The sequence below is a fragment of the Lycium barbarum genome, chromosome 2 (genome assembly GCF_019175385.1).
Source record: "Lycium barbarum isolate Lr01 chromosome 2, ASM1917538v2, whole genome shotgun sequence".
NCBI classification, from domain to species: Eukaryota; Viridiplantae; Streptophyta; class Magnoliopsida; order Solanales; family Solanaceae; genus Lycium; species Lycium barbarum.
This window is the reverse complement of record NC_083338.1, coordinates 121522132-121539796: the sequence shown is the minus strand read 5'-3', so window position 1 is coordinate 121539796 and position 17665 is coordinate 121522132. Positions and strand designations below refer to the sequence as shown.

General features: G+C 36.3%; 1 protein-coding gene across 1 annotated transcript; it reads left to right on the top strand.

Moving 5' to 3' along the window:
- The first annotated feature begins 223 nt into the window (after nucleotides 1–223).
- LOC132626973 (uncharacterized) lies at nucleotides 224–11585 on the top strand. Its single transcript, XM_060342010.1, has 5 exons — nucleotides 224–325; nucleotides 382–401; nucleotides 5132–6183; nucleotides 10255–10529; nucleotides 10684–11585. Exons 3-5 carry the CDS (start codon nucleotides 5192–5194, stop codon nucleotides 11400–11402), a joined length of 1986 nt encoding a protein of 661 aa, XP_060197993.1. The 5' UTR covers nucleotides 224–325; nucleotides 382–401; nucleotides 5132–5191; the 3' UTR covers nucleotides 11403–11585.
- The last annotated feature ends 6080 nt before the right edge of the window (nucleotides 11586–17665 follow it).

Genomic DNA, 17665 nt, shown 5'->3' with positions numbered 1-17665 from the left:
AATTATTTCCAGTTATAGAAAGGGATCATTCTTTTTTACACAGACTAATAAGAAAATAAGTTCACATAAATTAAAATAGAGAGAATATAAATGAGATTTTATCGCTTATTGAGGCTAAAACTTATAATTACAGGATGTGACATATTTAAGTAGCTAACTTATGTACGTAATGGTGCTTGAGAACTCACATGACACCTTTTAAAAATTTGACGCGAAAGTGTATAATAACATCACTTTATCATATAAAAACATACTCTTGGTGTCTGCATAAAATTTAGTTGCGATAGAGCAATATTAAAGCAAAACAATTAATTTTAATTACTTTTTCAGTACAAACAGTTACTGGTGTTGATTTCTTGGAACGGAAGTTGCTCCTTCTCTCCATCATCTGCAATCGAGTTGTAAGTTGTCTATTTGACTCTCAATCAGGGGCGGAGCCACATTGGCTCCAGGGGTTCCGAACCCCTTCGGCGAAAAATTACAGTGTATTTTTAAAGTTAAAATTATTTTGTTATGTTCGAACCCTGACTTGTTCGTGTATTTACTTTTTAGAATTTCTGAACCCTAGATGAAAATCCTGACTCCGCCACGGCTCTCAATTGTAAATTAATTACCCATTTATGTATTTGGTTGCGATACTTTTAAGCTGCATAAAGAAAGCTTCAAACTCCTATCTGTATTCTTGAAATTTGCACTTTTACTTGTGGGGTGAATAGTGCTTGCAAGTGTTGTATTTGATGAAACCTCTCTTGGGTTTGCTAACAAAATATCTTTAGGAAATGGTTGATTTTTAGTCTAACTGTTTATTGAAGTTCTTGTTGTTGGATTCTGACCAAATGCCATTTGGGTTATTGAGGAAATTGATGATTATGCCCCACCTATATTTTGAGCCTCCTAGTATTTAAGTTATATGCTTTTTTTGGTTTCCCATTCGGTGTCCGGTACCAACATTGGGGCCCCAACTAAACCCGATTCTCTCCGCGTAAGGGCCATGACAGGATTTTTTCAATACCCAGGGTTCGAACCCGAGACCTCTGGTTCAGGGTGAAGGGATCCTATCTATCTCACCATAACCCTTGTTGGTAGTTATATACAATTGGAATTAGAACATGATTACCCAAACATGGATCACAGCTAACACTAAACACCCTTAGAAAAATACTTTCTAGCCATAATCTAGTGTGTGTGGCTGTCACGCCCCGAACTTGTGCCTGGATGTAACACGGCATGCCTAACTGCATGTGATCGAGCAAACCACATGGCTGGCTAAATCAACATGGGATATGTACTGATGCGAGAATATAATTTGAAACATGAATAGTTTGGATGAATCATGCGTCATCATAATAATACTGAAAATACCGTTTTTAAACATAAGTGCGGAAAATAGTCTGAAAACATAGTTGTGTAGCCCACAAGGCTAAACATAACTGAATACTGAACATGACATACTGATTAGTCTATGAAACTTCCGACATGAGTCTGGAAATACTGAGTTGTTGCTGGGACAAGGCCCCCAGCATACCTGTCTAGCATAACAGGACTAATGAAAAATAAATGATAACGCCCCGAATGAAGTGGGGCTCACCAACTAGCTGATACGGTGGAGTCCTAGTGAGCAGATCCGGCGTCTTGAAAATAACCACCTGCATCCTGATATGTAGGCCCCGAGCAAAAGGGTCGTAAGTACACTGGAATTGTACTTGTATGTAAAACAACTGTATGAAAGAACCGTAAGTGGGGTGCTCAGGGAATGGCAACGCAAATCAATAACATGAATACATGAAGTAATTTGAAACTGGAATTGTAACTGTAAACTGAAGTTGTAACTGTAACTGTAAATTGAATCTGTACTGTAAACTATAACTGAATACTATAAAACTATAATTGTAACTGAATACTGTAAAGCTGTAACTGTAACTGAAACCTGGACATGACCATGATCTGCATGGTCAAGCTGTAAACTGAGTAAAATATTTTAAGTGAGAGAGCTTTAGTATAACTCACATACTGGAATCACCAAGTGGGTACGCGAAGTCTGGTCTCTGGCCCGGCCAGCAAAGCGATCTCATACCTTGCTAGGGTATGAGACACAAAGTGACATGAAAGGATCCAATCAATAATCTGAAGGTATCGTCCTAACTGCGCGGAGCGATCCTAACCCTATGTTGGCATACGTAGTTTCAGGCGTCTGAGCATTCTCGGTAAATCTATGCTACTCCCAAAAATATTGAACATAAACATAGTTAGCTTAAAAACTCATGGATTTCATAAACCTGGTTTGTAAATAGTTTTACATGAAAATTTGTATAAATATATCTATATAATTCCTGAGATACGAAAACATGTGAAAATCCATAGGAATGGAACAATCTGAGTTCATAACTGGTATCTGAGAGCTCATGGAAAAGATAACACGAGCATACATGGATTACGGACAGGTTCATGACAATCGTAATGATATACATGAATACAATTATCTGAAACATAATTGAGATTGACAATACATATATGTAATTAACTTGTATTTGAGGTTTTCATGAACTGAGGCATGATTCTCTAACTCTGAGGAGAAATAGTGATTTCTTAAATTAACGTGGCGTGGGGAAGAACAACAATGCTCCCACACGTAGATATAAGCCCTACATACCTGTAAACGCTCCAATCCAACGAACTAGTTTGCTTCTCTGACGAAGAACACCCACAACCCTAGCTTGAATCACTTGAGAAGAATTACCTTGGAAATCTTATGTTCTCGTTGAAGAATTATGTATTTAGCGCTAGGATTGATTAAGAATCGTAAAGATGTTCTTACCTTGATGTGGGGGGTTGAGATGAGAGAAAAGTCGTCCTTCCCAATGGACTACGAGGACCCTAGGACTGAGGACTCTTAGAAAGAAGGATTATCGTCTTGCATACCGTACTGGCTTGCCTTTATTAAGAACAGACTGGCTGACTTCCTGGGTTTTTTATTCAAAGAAGGCAGTTAGTGGACACCCACCAGTTTTCACCTGTTAGATAGAGAAGGAACTTTCGGTGTCCTATGCCGTCATCACTAACCATTTCCCTTCTCTTTGCATTTCTTGATCTCCAGCCTTCCATTAGCTTTCAATTTAGTTTGCGCCCTCCATAGAAGTTCAAGGAAGTAAATTTACATACTACAGGAAAGAGATGGGCTTTCTTCTTTCTATTGGAATGTCTGACAAATGAAATTTCAGGTTAAGTGTTGAATTTATAGAACGGGGCTTTGGGAGGCACTGGCTCGCTGATCGAGCTCCAAAGCGAGGGGTGACCTCGCTATGAGCTTCGTTCAGCGAGCTCATCCCGTCATTCCACATTTACTTGATTTTTCTAAAATTTTCCCTTGGGCACCACTACACCTCGCTGAGCGAGGTCTATAGCAAGGTCCCGTCTCGCTCTGAGCGAGCTCCTACTGACATTTCCATACTTAGTCGAAATTTTACGTTTTTCGTCTTGGAATCAATTTGCCTCGCTCTATAGCGAGCCCTGGTCTCGCTCAGCGAGCTCCCTCTGTCCTGCAACACTTAGTCAAATTCTGCTCTTTTGATTTCATGGTTCTATATTTTAGTTCTGGAGTACGGAATGTTACAGTAGCATTAAAAAAGCTAAGTGATTTCTTTTCATCTGTTTGAAGCTTGGTAGGTTGAATTAACCGGTATATGCATTGGTAAGAGGTACTAGGTACCCGGTGGATTGGTCTAAGTGTGAAGTTGGCCTGAACACCACGGTCATTAAAAAAGAGACGGGTGTGAGCTTTGAGAATCATAATTACCCCCTTTTCCTACCACCTAGAAGATATTTAGAGCTTGGATGTACTTGTCCACCATTATCCAAGTTGAAGTCAAAGGAAGGATCAGTGACCTTCTTGATTATTTGTGGGTGTTAGGGGAGTAGAGTGGTGGATGATAAAAGCTTTGACATTGAGGATTAGCGAAACATACACCAATCCAGTGGATTAGTTAGCTATGAAGCTTTTACCAAGGATCGTTCGAATCTAACAACAATACTTACAACACTCCTACTTTGACAGAAAGGGAACCTTGAAGGATTCGACATAAATTGTTGTCCGTTGCGTCTACTCTTTTTTAAATTGCTATGCCCGAACATCCACGAAACCATAGTGCTTATTGTTGACTTGATTACTGTTTGTTGGTTTCCGACATGTTAGAAAAGTTCTGTCCGAATTGATATTCTTGGGTGTTGATCATTGGTTTCTATATGCTCAAGAAAAGAGTGCCTATGAGAAGTCATTGGGGTCTCTGACATGACCTAAAAGTTGGTGCAAGGCTTTTGAAGTGCTAGGTTGGGTCAAAACTTGGGTGGTTCTGCAATTTATAGGAATGTATGAGGTTTCTAGTGGTACCAAGTTATGGGTGATAAAATGCTAAATAAGATTATACACAACTGAATGCTAATTACTACTTACTAGTTAGCTTAAATTACAATTGGTTAGAGTGCGAGAAAGCTGTTGTGCTTAATGGGAGAAGAAGAGTTCCTATTGTCTCGAAAATGTGGCCAGAAGTAGAAGATTTTAGGGATATGGTAAAAATATGGTGGAATTTGACGAAATTCAAGACAGGACTATCTCTTGCAGTCAGGAATTTCGGTAGTGTCAGTTTTGCTGGCTTTCTGTAGTACTTTGGCTTGTTTCTAATGGTCTCCCTGTGATGTTGTGTGCATAGATTTTTACTTTTTGTTAATCGTGGATGCAGCTATTGTTGATCTTGCTTTTCTGCTGATAGACTTTCTCCTGCATTATTTTCTTTCTGTTCTCGTGCTTATATATTTTTGCTCATCAATGTGCAGAATTTTGTTTCTTTAGTGATATAGATAGTTGCATAGTATGCAATAGAATATCTGAACCTAAAATGAAATAAGTAGATACAACTGGTCATGGCTACTCATCATTAAGGCTGCTGCTTTTTGTAACTAAAACTTGAGCAGATACCGGTTAACTTAGTTAAAGGTAGTAAATATCCATTAACTGTTCTTTATTGCACAATTATATTACTTGATCAAAAAAATTGCACAAGTATATTATCTTATGCTTTGGTCAAGATTGAGTTGCATGTCAATTTCTAGGTTTTTTTTTTTTTTTTTTTATGTACAGGTTATTATAGTGTTTCAAGCTGCTCCTGCATTCATGTCCTGCTAATCGATTTTAGTAGTGATGGATCGACAAGCTCATGATTATGCTGCTATGGCTTTTGCTCAACAACAGCACCAAGCAGCTAGCATGCAACAGCAACAACAGTTTGGTTTTCATCCCCAACATCAACAATTTCCTCCTTCAGTTCATGGTCCTCCATTTCTACCCCCACATTCTTCCCTTCAACAGATCCCTTACCCTCACCCCATTCAGCAACCACAACTCCATCCTCATATACCGCCTCCTCACCACCTTCACCTTCAGCAGCCACCTCCTGCGTTTCCTCCACATATGCCTCATCACCAGGCGCGATCACCTTTCTACAATCCCTATGATTCTCCCCCACCTCCAGCTCCTCCACCATCTGATCCTGAACTCCAAAAGCGTATAGATAAATTAGTAGAGTATGCTGTCAAAAACGGTCCTGAGTTTGAAGCAATGATCCGCGAAAAACAGCAAGATAATCCAGATTACAGTTTCCTCTTTGGCAGTGATGGCCATTACTACTACCGCTATAATCTTTGGATGGCTACACGCCCACCAGGTGGACCATTTAATGCTCCTTTTCCATCCTCTTCTCTGCCTATGATGCATCCACCAAATCCTATGATGAGTCCATCACCCTTAAATGCCCCTTATAGTGGCTCCAATGCTGCTGGTGGGGCTTCTGCTGCAATGTTAGGTCCACCTCATTTACATCAACCTCCTTTCCCACCATTCTATGAACAGCAGCCCTCTCAGCCTTTTGGCCGAGCATATTATGATCACTCATACAGTTCTTTCAAAGGTGTATCAAGGCCTCTTCCGTCAGAGGTTGAAATGGAGTTGAATAATGTACTAAACAGTCTTAATGGTACCAAAGAGTCAATTAAAGGCGCAAAGAATTGGTTCATGCAGAGGTCTCCATTTATACCTGCTTTGGTTGAGGCACTCCGAGATGGGGTATTTTCCCTAGATGATCCTGAGAGACAGCTTCATATAGTCTATCTTGCCAATGACATCCTATTTGAGAGGTAATATATCATTTCGTTACCTTATAATTTACTGCACAAGTGGATACATGTGCCAGAATGAATTCTCTGGGTGTGTTTGGTATGAAGGAAAATGTTTTTTTATGGAAAATGTTTTCCAGGAAAATAAGTGGGTTTCTTACTTATTTTCTTGTGGTTGAGCATGGGGCTTTCATAATGGAGGTCTCAGGTTCGAAATCTCCTGCGTACGAAAGTAGGGTATTTGCCTTCTGGGTCGAGCTCGTCACACATGGCTTGCCTAGTGCGGGTTATCTCTCCTGTGTGGTTTGCGGGTTATTGCACAGGTTTACCCTGTGCGCGCCCCAAGGGTAGCGGCGGAGGGTTCCCTTAGCATTAAAAAAAAAAATAAAAAAAATCTAGACAAATACTATGGGAGGTGAGGGTGGGGTGTGAGGGTGTGGGGTGGTGGGGATGGGGGCTACAGGGGTATAGGTGAAAATGAGGTGTGTTGGAGAGTGGGTAAGACAACAATCAATGTGGAATGTCACTTGTGAAATTTGTTTTCCCTACTTCCACTAGGGAAGTCATTTTCCTCATGTTTAAAGAACTTGTTTTCCTAAAAAATAAAAATAAAAATAAAAATAAATAAATTTGACTAACCGAACATAGGAAAATTAGAAAACATTTTCTGGAAAATGTATTCCACCATACCGAACACACCCTCTATCTTGCCCAAAGTTTGAACTGGACTTGAATTTCCTTTACCTTTAAAAAATCTCAACTTTCTTCAGTTATCCCTTTCTTTGAGAAGGAAAAAGATATCTTCATCATTTTCTTGAAAAAATTGTCATTTTAGTGCTTCTTATTGATTTCTCCTTACAGCTAACATGTCCTTATAATCATAAAAAAAATTAAAGAAAACTGAATAGCTGAAACACATTAGGTATCTATTATAATTAGGACAGCTTGATATCATAGATCTTTCTCAACTAGTGCTTGTGGCATGTAGTGATATCAACATACATTCCTATGTCTCCCTCCCACCCCCGACACACACACACACACATGATACACCCAAATCCCACAGTTTGATAAGGTGATACTATATATTGTGGATATGAATTATACAAACTGTAAATCTATGTTGCTCGGACTCTTCAAATACGTTGACGGGTGCATGTCGGATACTCCAAAAGTGATGTATTTTTGGAGAGTCCGAGCAACATAGCTATAAATTATCCATCATCACAAGCTTATGCCAGCTTGAACTAAACGAGGAAAACGGGTGTATTCCTGAAAATGGAAGGAGATATAGAACTTGGAAGACTACTAGATTATGTCAACATAGAAGATTATCCTAGATTCTGTCCGAAGTATGGAGATGGTGTAAACTGGCATTTGCTTGGAGGAAATGCCAGTTTTGGTGGTCTAGTATTGGTAAAGATGGTGAGAACTGGTTAAGTTCTGGAGATGACCGCTTTTATGTTAGTGTTTATGGTTAATTTCAGCAGGCACTAGAAGTATGAGAGGATGGAATGATCAAGTTCGAAGGTGGGACTTGTAGCGTTTATGATGAAAAATTAGATGAGGTGGTGAAATTATGATGAAAACAAATAAATATATAAGCATGAATAACAAATACATGGACAAAGATTTTTTTTTTTTTTTTTTTTAACGATAAAGTGAAATATCAATTGTCTAGTGTCGCCTCATCAGAAACGCTCATTTGCAAGGAAAAGTTTGTCTTAGAGCCTTGATGACGACACTGAAGCGCACATTAAGCGAGGCGAAACGCTCAACATGTTTTGAGCCTCGTTTCAAGGCTTAAGCGCGCCTTTGACAACACTGCCTAGGTCTTGATGTTGGGAACTGATAACACATCAATATGTGTTGATGTGACACTGAAATAGAGAAGGGAGAAAGGGAAAATATAGATAGAAGAAGAGAAGACTAAGAGAAAGATCAATTTATGAAGTATTACCTGCCATCTGATCAAACAAAAGTAGAAAGGTCCCTATTTATAGAGTAGTGGATCCTTATGAGAAAGTGATGTTATCTTTAATTAAAAGATAATGATAAAATCTAGTTAAGAATAAAATCAATCTAAGTGACAATGATAAAGGATAAGATCTAGTTTGCGAGCTATTTAGACAGGAGCTGGGTTTACCCTGTGCGCACCCGAAGGGTAGCGGCTGCGGGTTCCCATGTCATCAAAAAAAGAAAAGAAAAAAAAGGATAAGATCTAAACGATAAATGAGAGTATTATGAAGTAATTTTAGAAGAAAATTTCGAAGTTTAAGAGTTAATATCAAACACTATCCAAAATCTCTTGGAATCTTATTACGTGTTAGCGTAGAAACAAAATTGACAATTTCTCAAAATCAAGAACCAAATACAAACCACAGCTATTTAAGACTGCTACTTTTTGATTTGGCGGTTTTGGTTTGCGTTAAGTTGGTTGGTTTAGCGGTTTTATAAAATTTCAAACGAAGTGCTCTAGATTGATAAAGTTAAAATTTAAACTTAAAATAGAAAACATCTCATAAGTAGTTTAATTTGACCAAGGCAAATCCAAATTTAAGTAGAATAACTTTCCAAATACATTTCATTATTTAATGGACTGTGAAAAATATTTTGAAAGAAACCTAAACCAATTGTTTGAACAACTAGCAACAACATGAAACAATTTACTTACATAGAGTGGTTAAGATAGGAGAAGCAAGATCTAAGTTAGAGAAACAATCATAAAAAACAACCAAAAAGAGAAACCGCCAAAGATAAATGGCATTGTGTGAAAAAGGAAAATATTATAAATTAGGTGATATACTGTATTGTTAAAGGCTCGCCTAAGGCGTGTTTAAGCCTTGAAACTCCGGTCTACCATAGGTTGGACACTAGCCTCGCTTAGGCGATACTTAGTGCAAGCACTAAGACGATAAGGTGTGCATAGATAATCTATTTGGTTCTTTCTTGACGATGACGATACTGAAATAAGTTTAGTTAAATAATATGTTAATTAGAGAAAAAAGGAAGGCAGGCCCCCGGGCTTTGGTCTAGTGGTAAGAGCGCAATGTGTGATGGTTGGTTTAGGCGCACGTCACGAGTTCAAACCCTGCTCTATACAAAAGTTTGGTATTTAAGTGGAGAAGGGTAGAGGGCCAGGCTCATTATCCCATTTTTGCAAACTTGATTAAAAAAATTAGAAAAAAAGCCAATAATGTAGGAAAGAAGACATACAGCATAAGTAAACTAGTCAATATACCAAAATTAGTATGAATAAACACTTCTGATATGTTTTTTTTACTTGATTTATATGCAAGTTATTTTACATATCTCACTTAGTTGTGATCTTTTTCATTTCCTTTTTCCATATAACCGCTGTTGGTATTAACAGTTAATTATTTCTTGCATTACACACCCATATATACATTTTATTTTCTTTCTTTTCTAAAACGTGTGCTTTGATTTACCTTTTGTTCTTAAAGACTTACCATACAATGGCGCTTTTTTTCCCTTTGATAACACTGGTTATATGTCTTTTATTGAACAATGAATAGAACCTCAGACTTCTACTTCTACCTCTTTCTTATTCTCATACTTCGTAATAAAATCCAGAGTTATTAACAATCAGTATTTAACGTTTTGGTTTCAGTTAATATCGTAGATTTGAAAACCAGACCTGTATTTCAATTTTTTTTTTTTTTTAATAAAAATCTGAATTCAACCTATACTAAGTTAAACCAGAAGTTTGGGAGCGGTATGATTTGGATTGGTTAGTTAGTGGTTTCTAAATTTTTTGCTGAGTCCTACTTGCTGGTGCTTTCTGGTATCACATGACAGCTCTGCTCAACCTTTTGTTGCCCATCAGCTATATGAGGGTATTAGGCGCTTATTGACATGCATGAGTTGTATGCGCCCCTGGCTTTCTCAAAACGAGTGAATCGAATGAATGGATTAATAGCAATTTGGTTGTCTTACGTAAAAAATGGATGTATTAGTTCTCTTTAATTTTGATACGCCAGACCCTCCACTTCCTACAACATGCTACATACACACATAGAGAGAGAGAGAGAGGGTCTCATAGTTACTCATTTTAGTTTTTGGTATCTGCAGCTTGCAACGACGAATCAATCCTCATGAGCTTGACAACGAGGCACTTGCTTTTAAGCCTGTTTTAGGTCCCATGCTTGCGAGGATATACCACAATCCTCAAAACAAGGAAGAAAATCAGTCTCGACTGCAGAAAATTTTACAGTTTTGGAGCTCCAAGGAAGTCTATGATCAGGATACAATTCGTGCACTTGAAAATGAGATGATGAGTGGACTGCATGCAAATTTTGCTGGTCCTCGAAGGGAACAACTGGCTGCAGATCCTTCTGCTGCTGCAGGTAGTTACTTCTAATCTAGCTGTAATAAGGAATACCATTGGAAGAATGTATTGCTTTTGTTAGTTATGTACTTTTTGGCCGAATTGAACAATTATTCTTGATATCTTTTCTTATTACCTTTTTTTTTTTTTTTTCTGCTGGGGGAGGGGTTTAGGATTGTCACATCAAGTAGCAAACCGGAGTGTTTTACAGTGGAAGCCTGATGAGCAGGTGCCTCCAATACCATCTGCGGCACCACATCAATTTCATCCTGGTGTAGTTCCACCCACTGGATTTCCTGGGTCAATGCCTGTGCTGTCCTCTGTTCCACAAGGAAATCCACAAGCTGCAGCTCATCACATGCCAGCATCAACTGCAAATGTAGGTGGAAAATTGCCCCCATACCCCTTGTTTCCTCCTGGTCTTATTCCTGGTATGGTGAGGAAGAAGCAGATTGGTAGTGGGGTGCCTTACTCTCCTATGAGCCCTTTAGATATCCCCACCATTGTACCACCCTCCACCGTTTCAGAGTCTGAGATTCTTGAGAGAGTGTCCAAATTTTTTAGGGAGATCGGAGAGGTTAATCCATCAGAAGGTCCTGTTAAACCATCTGATTCAACCCATGATTATGACGACTATGAGAGAGAGCCTCCTGTTCGCAATGGAGGGGCTTGCATCCCTCCACCTCCAAATCTCCAAGTTGACCCTGAAACTGGGACTTACCCTGATGGAAGTGTGGAGCAGAAATCTGGATTGAATAGTTCAAGACGGTTAGGACTTGGAGCCACAGCTAATCCAGATGAGTCAAGTCAATACGATGATGTCTACACTTCTTACAGAAAAGATAGAAGCACAAATTACCATTCATCGATGAGTGCAAGAGCTACGAGGTAAATTAATCATCATTTTGACTAGTAGTCTGTAGAGAGCTCATAGCATCTGTGACCATTATTTTGCGCTTTTTAGCTGCTGTTGAATGGACTCACAGTTCTTGTCTCTGTAATTTTTAAGTTGAGGTGGATGTTGAAAGACAGATTTGCCTAAAGGCAACAGAATGAGTTAGATCTTTCCATGTTCTTCCAATGAATAAATAACTAGTTAGCTGTAATGGACACCCTCTAGCGTACACTAGTAGGGAGAATACCAACATAAAAGCTGAACAGATGAACTTTGACGCATCAAGTTTTCAACATCTTATGCTGCATCACTTATATGGGAAGTGTTGAGAAACTGCCCTTATGCTTTCTAGGGAATGATGGCTATACTTTCGTCCAAAGCCAAATTGATACAAAGGTCATTTCCAGGAAAATGAAGTCCTAGAGAAAAGATGTAAATGGGCACAACTTCAAGTAGTTATAGTTACTGCATGTGCATCGCCTATTTACTATTTCGAAGTTTGTTGTTTCGGAGGTCAAAAACAATATAGCCTATTTGAAGCATCTTAGTCTAGCATTGCAGAGGCTGGGGATGTCGACTTTCTTCCTTAAGTGTGGTTTTAGAATTTAGCTTAGGTCACGGGTTCAAGCCGTGGAATCATCAATCAACTGATGCTTGCTTCAGGATAAACTGTCTACATTACTCTCCTTCAGGGTGCGGCCCCTCCCCAGACCCTGCGTGCACGTAGGATGTTTCATGCACTAGGTTGTCCATATTATTTGTTCTTTCTTTTCTTTCATTGGTAACAATTGTCGTGATCGTCAAAATACCAAGAATGACATCATGAGAAGACAACTCTACCAAAACTTATATTGAAAGGAAGGTATATTTGGATGGGATGTCCAATTATCAGGGTGACATGAAGAAGCACATAAGCATGAAAGAACTTAATTTTGATGTTTGTGGTAAGCATGTTAGTGTCTTGGGATCCGATCTTTACATGGTAAGCTAAGCAGGTAGACGGGCTAGGACTACAATCATTAACTTATCCTAACAGTTTTAATGGTCAGGACTCGGATGGATGAATCATATTTTCATACAATATTAGTGTTAAGAAACAAGGTTGAAGCTTTTATTTCAGTTGGCTATGATGACGGTATGAATGAAAATCAATTGTACATTGAATCTTTAACCAAGTCTTGTCCATATTATTATAATGTTTTGGAGCTCCAATCATCACCATCACCATTCCGTAAAACTGGTAAATTTTATTTCCGAAATATAATGGACAAAAAGTTGATTTATAAATAAGCTTTCGTATAAATGGAAACGAATAGTTGATCTCAAATGCTTGCGAATGAGTTATGTGCTCACAAGGCATTTGAGCGCTATAATACACCCACAATCATTTACTCTTTTCCTTTTAACTGTCTTATCAACTCGTGTTCATTGTAAGTTAGAATTACGGTCTGAGAAAACGTCTATGCATCTAAATATCGGTCTTTCTGCAATGTCATTTTTCTCTTTCTCAGTTGAAGGATTCAAACTTCTTTTCATTTTGTTGGGAGGTGTAGGTCATACTTTTTATTAGCGATTGTATTTCACGCGTTAGGTTTATTCGGGACTTTGCGTTCTCGAGGCATACTTATGCACTATTCTTATATACTCTACCAAACGACCCCTTAGAGATGTCTAGGTGGTCATTAGGGTAGTTAAGGTGTGTGCTGGTGGCAAGTTTAAGGGACTATCCATGTATTTTGCCCTTTTTATTACTAACTGGAGTTGTCTTAAACAGGAATCAACACAATGTTACTCAAATTCTAAAGAATGAAACTCAATAAATTCTGAGTATTCTTCCCCCAAAAAAACCTGCCAAAATTTAAATAAATTTAATGGGTAATTACTATAATTAAGCCAAAAGTGCAAACAACGGAATTTCAATCAAATTATACCCTCTTTGCCACGGTGCAATATTTCGAAAGATTGATGCCAGATATAAGCTTCTTATCGAACAAAAGATAGTAATAACAGTTGAACTCATACATTCTATAAATTCCAATCGACATGTCATTAAATTGAATGCTTGTTTACAATTCAAAACACAAAGATATGGCCATTTAAGACATTGTGTGCTTGAAGTATTTTAGTAGTTAAACAACCTTTCCTACAAACGGGGAATAAGAACATCTCAAACGGGGAATAAGAACATCTCAAACGGGGAATAAGAACATCTTTGCTCATTTATTAGTTCAAGCACTATGACTAAAACAATTCTAATATGCTAAATTATATCAGCACGAAAGTTTTACCACTGACTAAAAGAAAAAATAACCTAAAAGCTTTGGATAACAGTATTTTTTTTCTAGTAACTGGAAGGGGATGCTCCTGCCGTAAGCTATAACCATTGTCTCAATCAGCTATAATTCATCTACTATAACAAACATTTATTTATATAAATGAAAAGGAAGGTAAAGCGAAAAAGAGATTGAAATTAGTAGTTTACTAATGGATTTATCTCTTCGTATTCTGAAATTCATTTCTAACCAAACTCATCATTTTCATTTCCCCTCTATAGGATTTCAATTCCAATAATTAATAAAAGAAAACAAAAAGAATAAATAGAATAAGTCTCAACCTTTAGATATGTTCCTACAACTATTTTCTTTGTTACGATGTAAACTGCATAACCTTATGACAGAAGATTAGACATATCAATACTTTGAACACAAGACGTATCTAAAGCATGTTGATAAGTTTAACTGAATTTACTTTTCCCTCGAACTATATATACATACGAAAAAACATATTTAAAAAATATTTATATTTCATAGATCACACTCGTTCTGAACTTACTGACTCGAACTATATATACATACGAAAAAACATATTTAAAAAATATTTATATTTCATAGATCACACTCGTTCTGAACTTACTGACTGTGACATCTGCCTTTGAGCTTAGATCATGAGATAAAAGTCAACTCAAGTCCTGCTTACAGTTGCACCCAGTGCAAGTTGTATGGTACCTATTTTTGTGAAAATTAAATCACAGAAAAGGAAGAAGAACTTGCAACTGGTGCAACTATAGGTTGGGCTTGAGAAAAGGAACTACTACTAACGGCTCTTGCATCTCTAGCCCCTATATAAGGTGTTTCCTTAAAAACCCTAGCTAGGGGTATTATTGAGTTTTCAAGCACTTTTTCTTCTAACCACCTTATAAAGAAAGAGACAAATTCAGCCGTCCCACTCAAAATAAATTATATTTAATTTAGATTTTAGAGTAGATTTAATTTAAAAGGTGAGGAATTTTGCAGGGGTCAATGGAATTGAAGTGTTGCTTAGTGATGTATTTTCAATACTATCGTAATATTAACATCTAAAATGAGTGGAGTTTAGAAAAGGTTAATGTCATAGCATAGTGCAGTGTCATTACGTTTAGTTTCAGAAAAAAGCCTTCGAGCTGCGATTTCAACAATTCAAACTTAAAAGTACAACATGACTTGACGAGTGAAATATTGTATAAAAATCCAATAGTAAAATGGTAAAAATATACTCATCCCAAGTATTAATATTAAATCAATAAATGCACATCGTCATATGTTTGTACATACTAGTGGCACGGGCCCAAAACTAAAATTAAAAGTTACATTTATAATTCCTTATGATTATTTTTTTACCTTTTTTTTTATATATATTAAGTTATTGAAAAATTAGTTCGAGTCTTTGCAAACTTTAAAAAATAAAAGACTTAATATTTAAATTGAACAAAACTATTTAAAAACTGAACATAGATTTCTTTTGTCCTTACTTGAGACTTTCCTTTTACCTTCAAACATTTACATGACATAAAGTCTCTTATTTTTTGTTATTTGTTGAATTTTATTTAGATTTTAGATTTTGATAATTTCTTGAAATCCAACTTAGTTATATCATATGTGTGATTAACAACATCCATTATAAACTATAACGTTTTCTTCCAAAAAGAAGAAAAATAATTTGGTTATAGAGACATCAGTTATATGCTACATTTATTCTTTACTGAGATTTTGATGAGGTACTTATAAAACAAAGATAACTTTTAAATAAAATTTTATACTTTGCAATATTTGTAGATGTCAATTCATTTAAATTATACAAAGTATGTTGAAAATATGAAGAAATTAATTCTTTTTCTCAATATAATTAAACTTTCCTTTTACTTTCTAAAGTTATGTAATGAGAAAATGACATTTTTTCCTTTTGTTAGTTTAAGTGGAACATTATTTTATAAAATGTATATTTTGATTATTTTCTCAGACACAAATGAAGCTTAAATGCTACATGATTCATTTAACCATCTTTCACTATGCTAACAAACACTAACCTAACATTTTTTTACCCCCCCCCCCCCCCCCGGCCACAAAAGAAAATGATACTCAAAATCACAAAAAAAACTTACTCCCTTTTATTACAAGTTGTTTGACATTACTACCGCTTGAAAAACTACAAAATTATTTCATTAACTACATATTTTCAAAGATGTTCTCAACATTTTTAACTGCTCCATCAAGTTTGGATTATAGTTTCTTTTTATGTAATTTTTAAAGTTTAAATTTATATTAAGATATATATTTATGAATACCGCGTAGTCAGAGGCGGAGGGAGGAAGGGTCAAGGGGGCTCATTCGGACCTTTTTCGGTGAAAAATTACACTGTTTATATATGATTAAAATTATTTTTATGTATATATATTAGACGTTGAACCCCATTTGGCTTCTTTGTGTGTTTAATTTTTCATATTTAACCCCCTTAGTGAAAATTCTGGTTTCGTCACTGCGCGTAGTACGCCTGACACTATTTTTTTGTAGACGAATGGAGTATAAGTTATAACATACATTGTTCATTATGTTATCATTTTAGAAACTATGTAATATTTAAGTACGCATGCATTTTAAAAAAATAAAATATTAGAATATACCAAATAATATCCAAAAGAAGTTAATTTTGTTAAACACGAACGATATAGCTAATCAACGTACAAACCAACACAACACGGTGATAAAAAGATTCAAATATCAATATTGTTAACAAATAATTTAGATAAAAATAAACAAATTAGGTAACAATATCTAATTCAAACGAAGATCAATTTATCTGTTAAATTTTAAAATTTTTAAAGTTAAATTAAGGTAACTGCAAATGTGGTGCATTTTCCCATTCAAGTTACACCTATTGAATTTTTAATTGACATCTTCACAGTTCACAATTTCTTATAAGTGTTTCAAGTGGAGCTTGAAATTTTCTAAATTTATCAAAATCGAGTGTGGCACCCTAAGTAATAAAGAAATATAGTAGGAGTAAAAATGTGGCATATGAAAAAGTTAAAGTCCATGTTACATCATCTTCAATAAAGTTAGTCTAAGGATTTTGTATTACCAAAAAAAGACTTGAAAACGCTTAATCTTTATATAACACCTTATAGTAGATGAAGTAATAAAAGATAAATATGGGGGCAAATTTGGAAGAAGGAACCTCTTAATTGGTAAGGTTTAGTTGTAATGTAACTAAAATCTCCAACTAAGTACTATAAAAAAGTTAGATTGACTCTTATATAATATAGTAATATGCAGAGGCGGACCCATATATGTGTGTGTATACACCTTGAGAAATTAGTATATATTTAATTGTGCACTCTAACAATGAAAGTGTCTCTGGGGCACGTTGATTGCAACTGATGCTTCCGTTACATGTCACCCCGGATCAAACCAGAATGTCACTTTTAATTATTTTTTTGAGCCTATTTTTAGGAAAACAATAAGCGTTAAATGAGTTCGTCCAGATTTGAACATGCACTGTCACCACATGTTGCACATCCTTGGCCACTGAGCTATCTCTTTCATTTCCTTTTCTGTGTTAAATTTTATTTATTACACATATTTCACCTATATACTTGTATTTTCTCCACTGCTACGCTATTAGTGACCGCCGACACGGTATTATCCCTCAGTCGTCATTAAAATTTTTATTGGCGTTTATGTTAAGATAATGGTGCCCCCGCCTTCTTAAAATCCTGGGTCCGCCTCTACATATATGCTTTTCACTTAATTATAATTAATTAATATTAATTATAATTAATACTCCCTCCATCCCAATTAATGTGCCACCATTTAACTTGACACGAAATTTAAGAAAGAAAGAAAAATTTTTGAAATGTGTGGTCCAAAATAAGTCTTACATAAATGTGTGGTTGCAAATCATTCATAAAGTTAAGGCTTAATGCATATGCGGCACCCTAAACTTGC

Bases quoted from the DNA above. Each gene is read 5' to 3' on its own strand.
- LOC132626973 (XM_060342010.1), top strand. From the start codon at position 5,192: ATGGATCGACAAGCTCATGATTATGCTGCTATGGCTTTTGCTCAACAA. The intron at 6,184-10,254 runs GTAATATATCAT...TGGTATCTGCAG, and splicing joins AATGACATCCTATTTGAGAG to CTTGCAACGACGAATCAATC. The intron at 10,530-10,683 runs GTAGTTACTTCT...GGAGGGGTTTAG, and splicing joins AGATCCTTCTGCTGCTGCAG to GATTGTCACATCAAGTAGCA.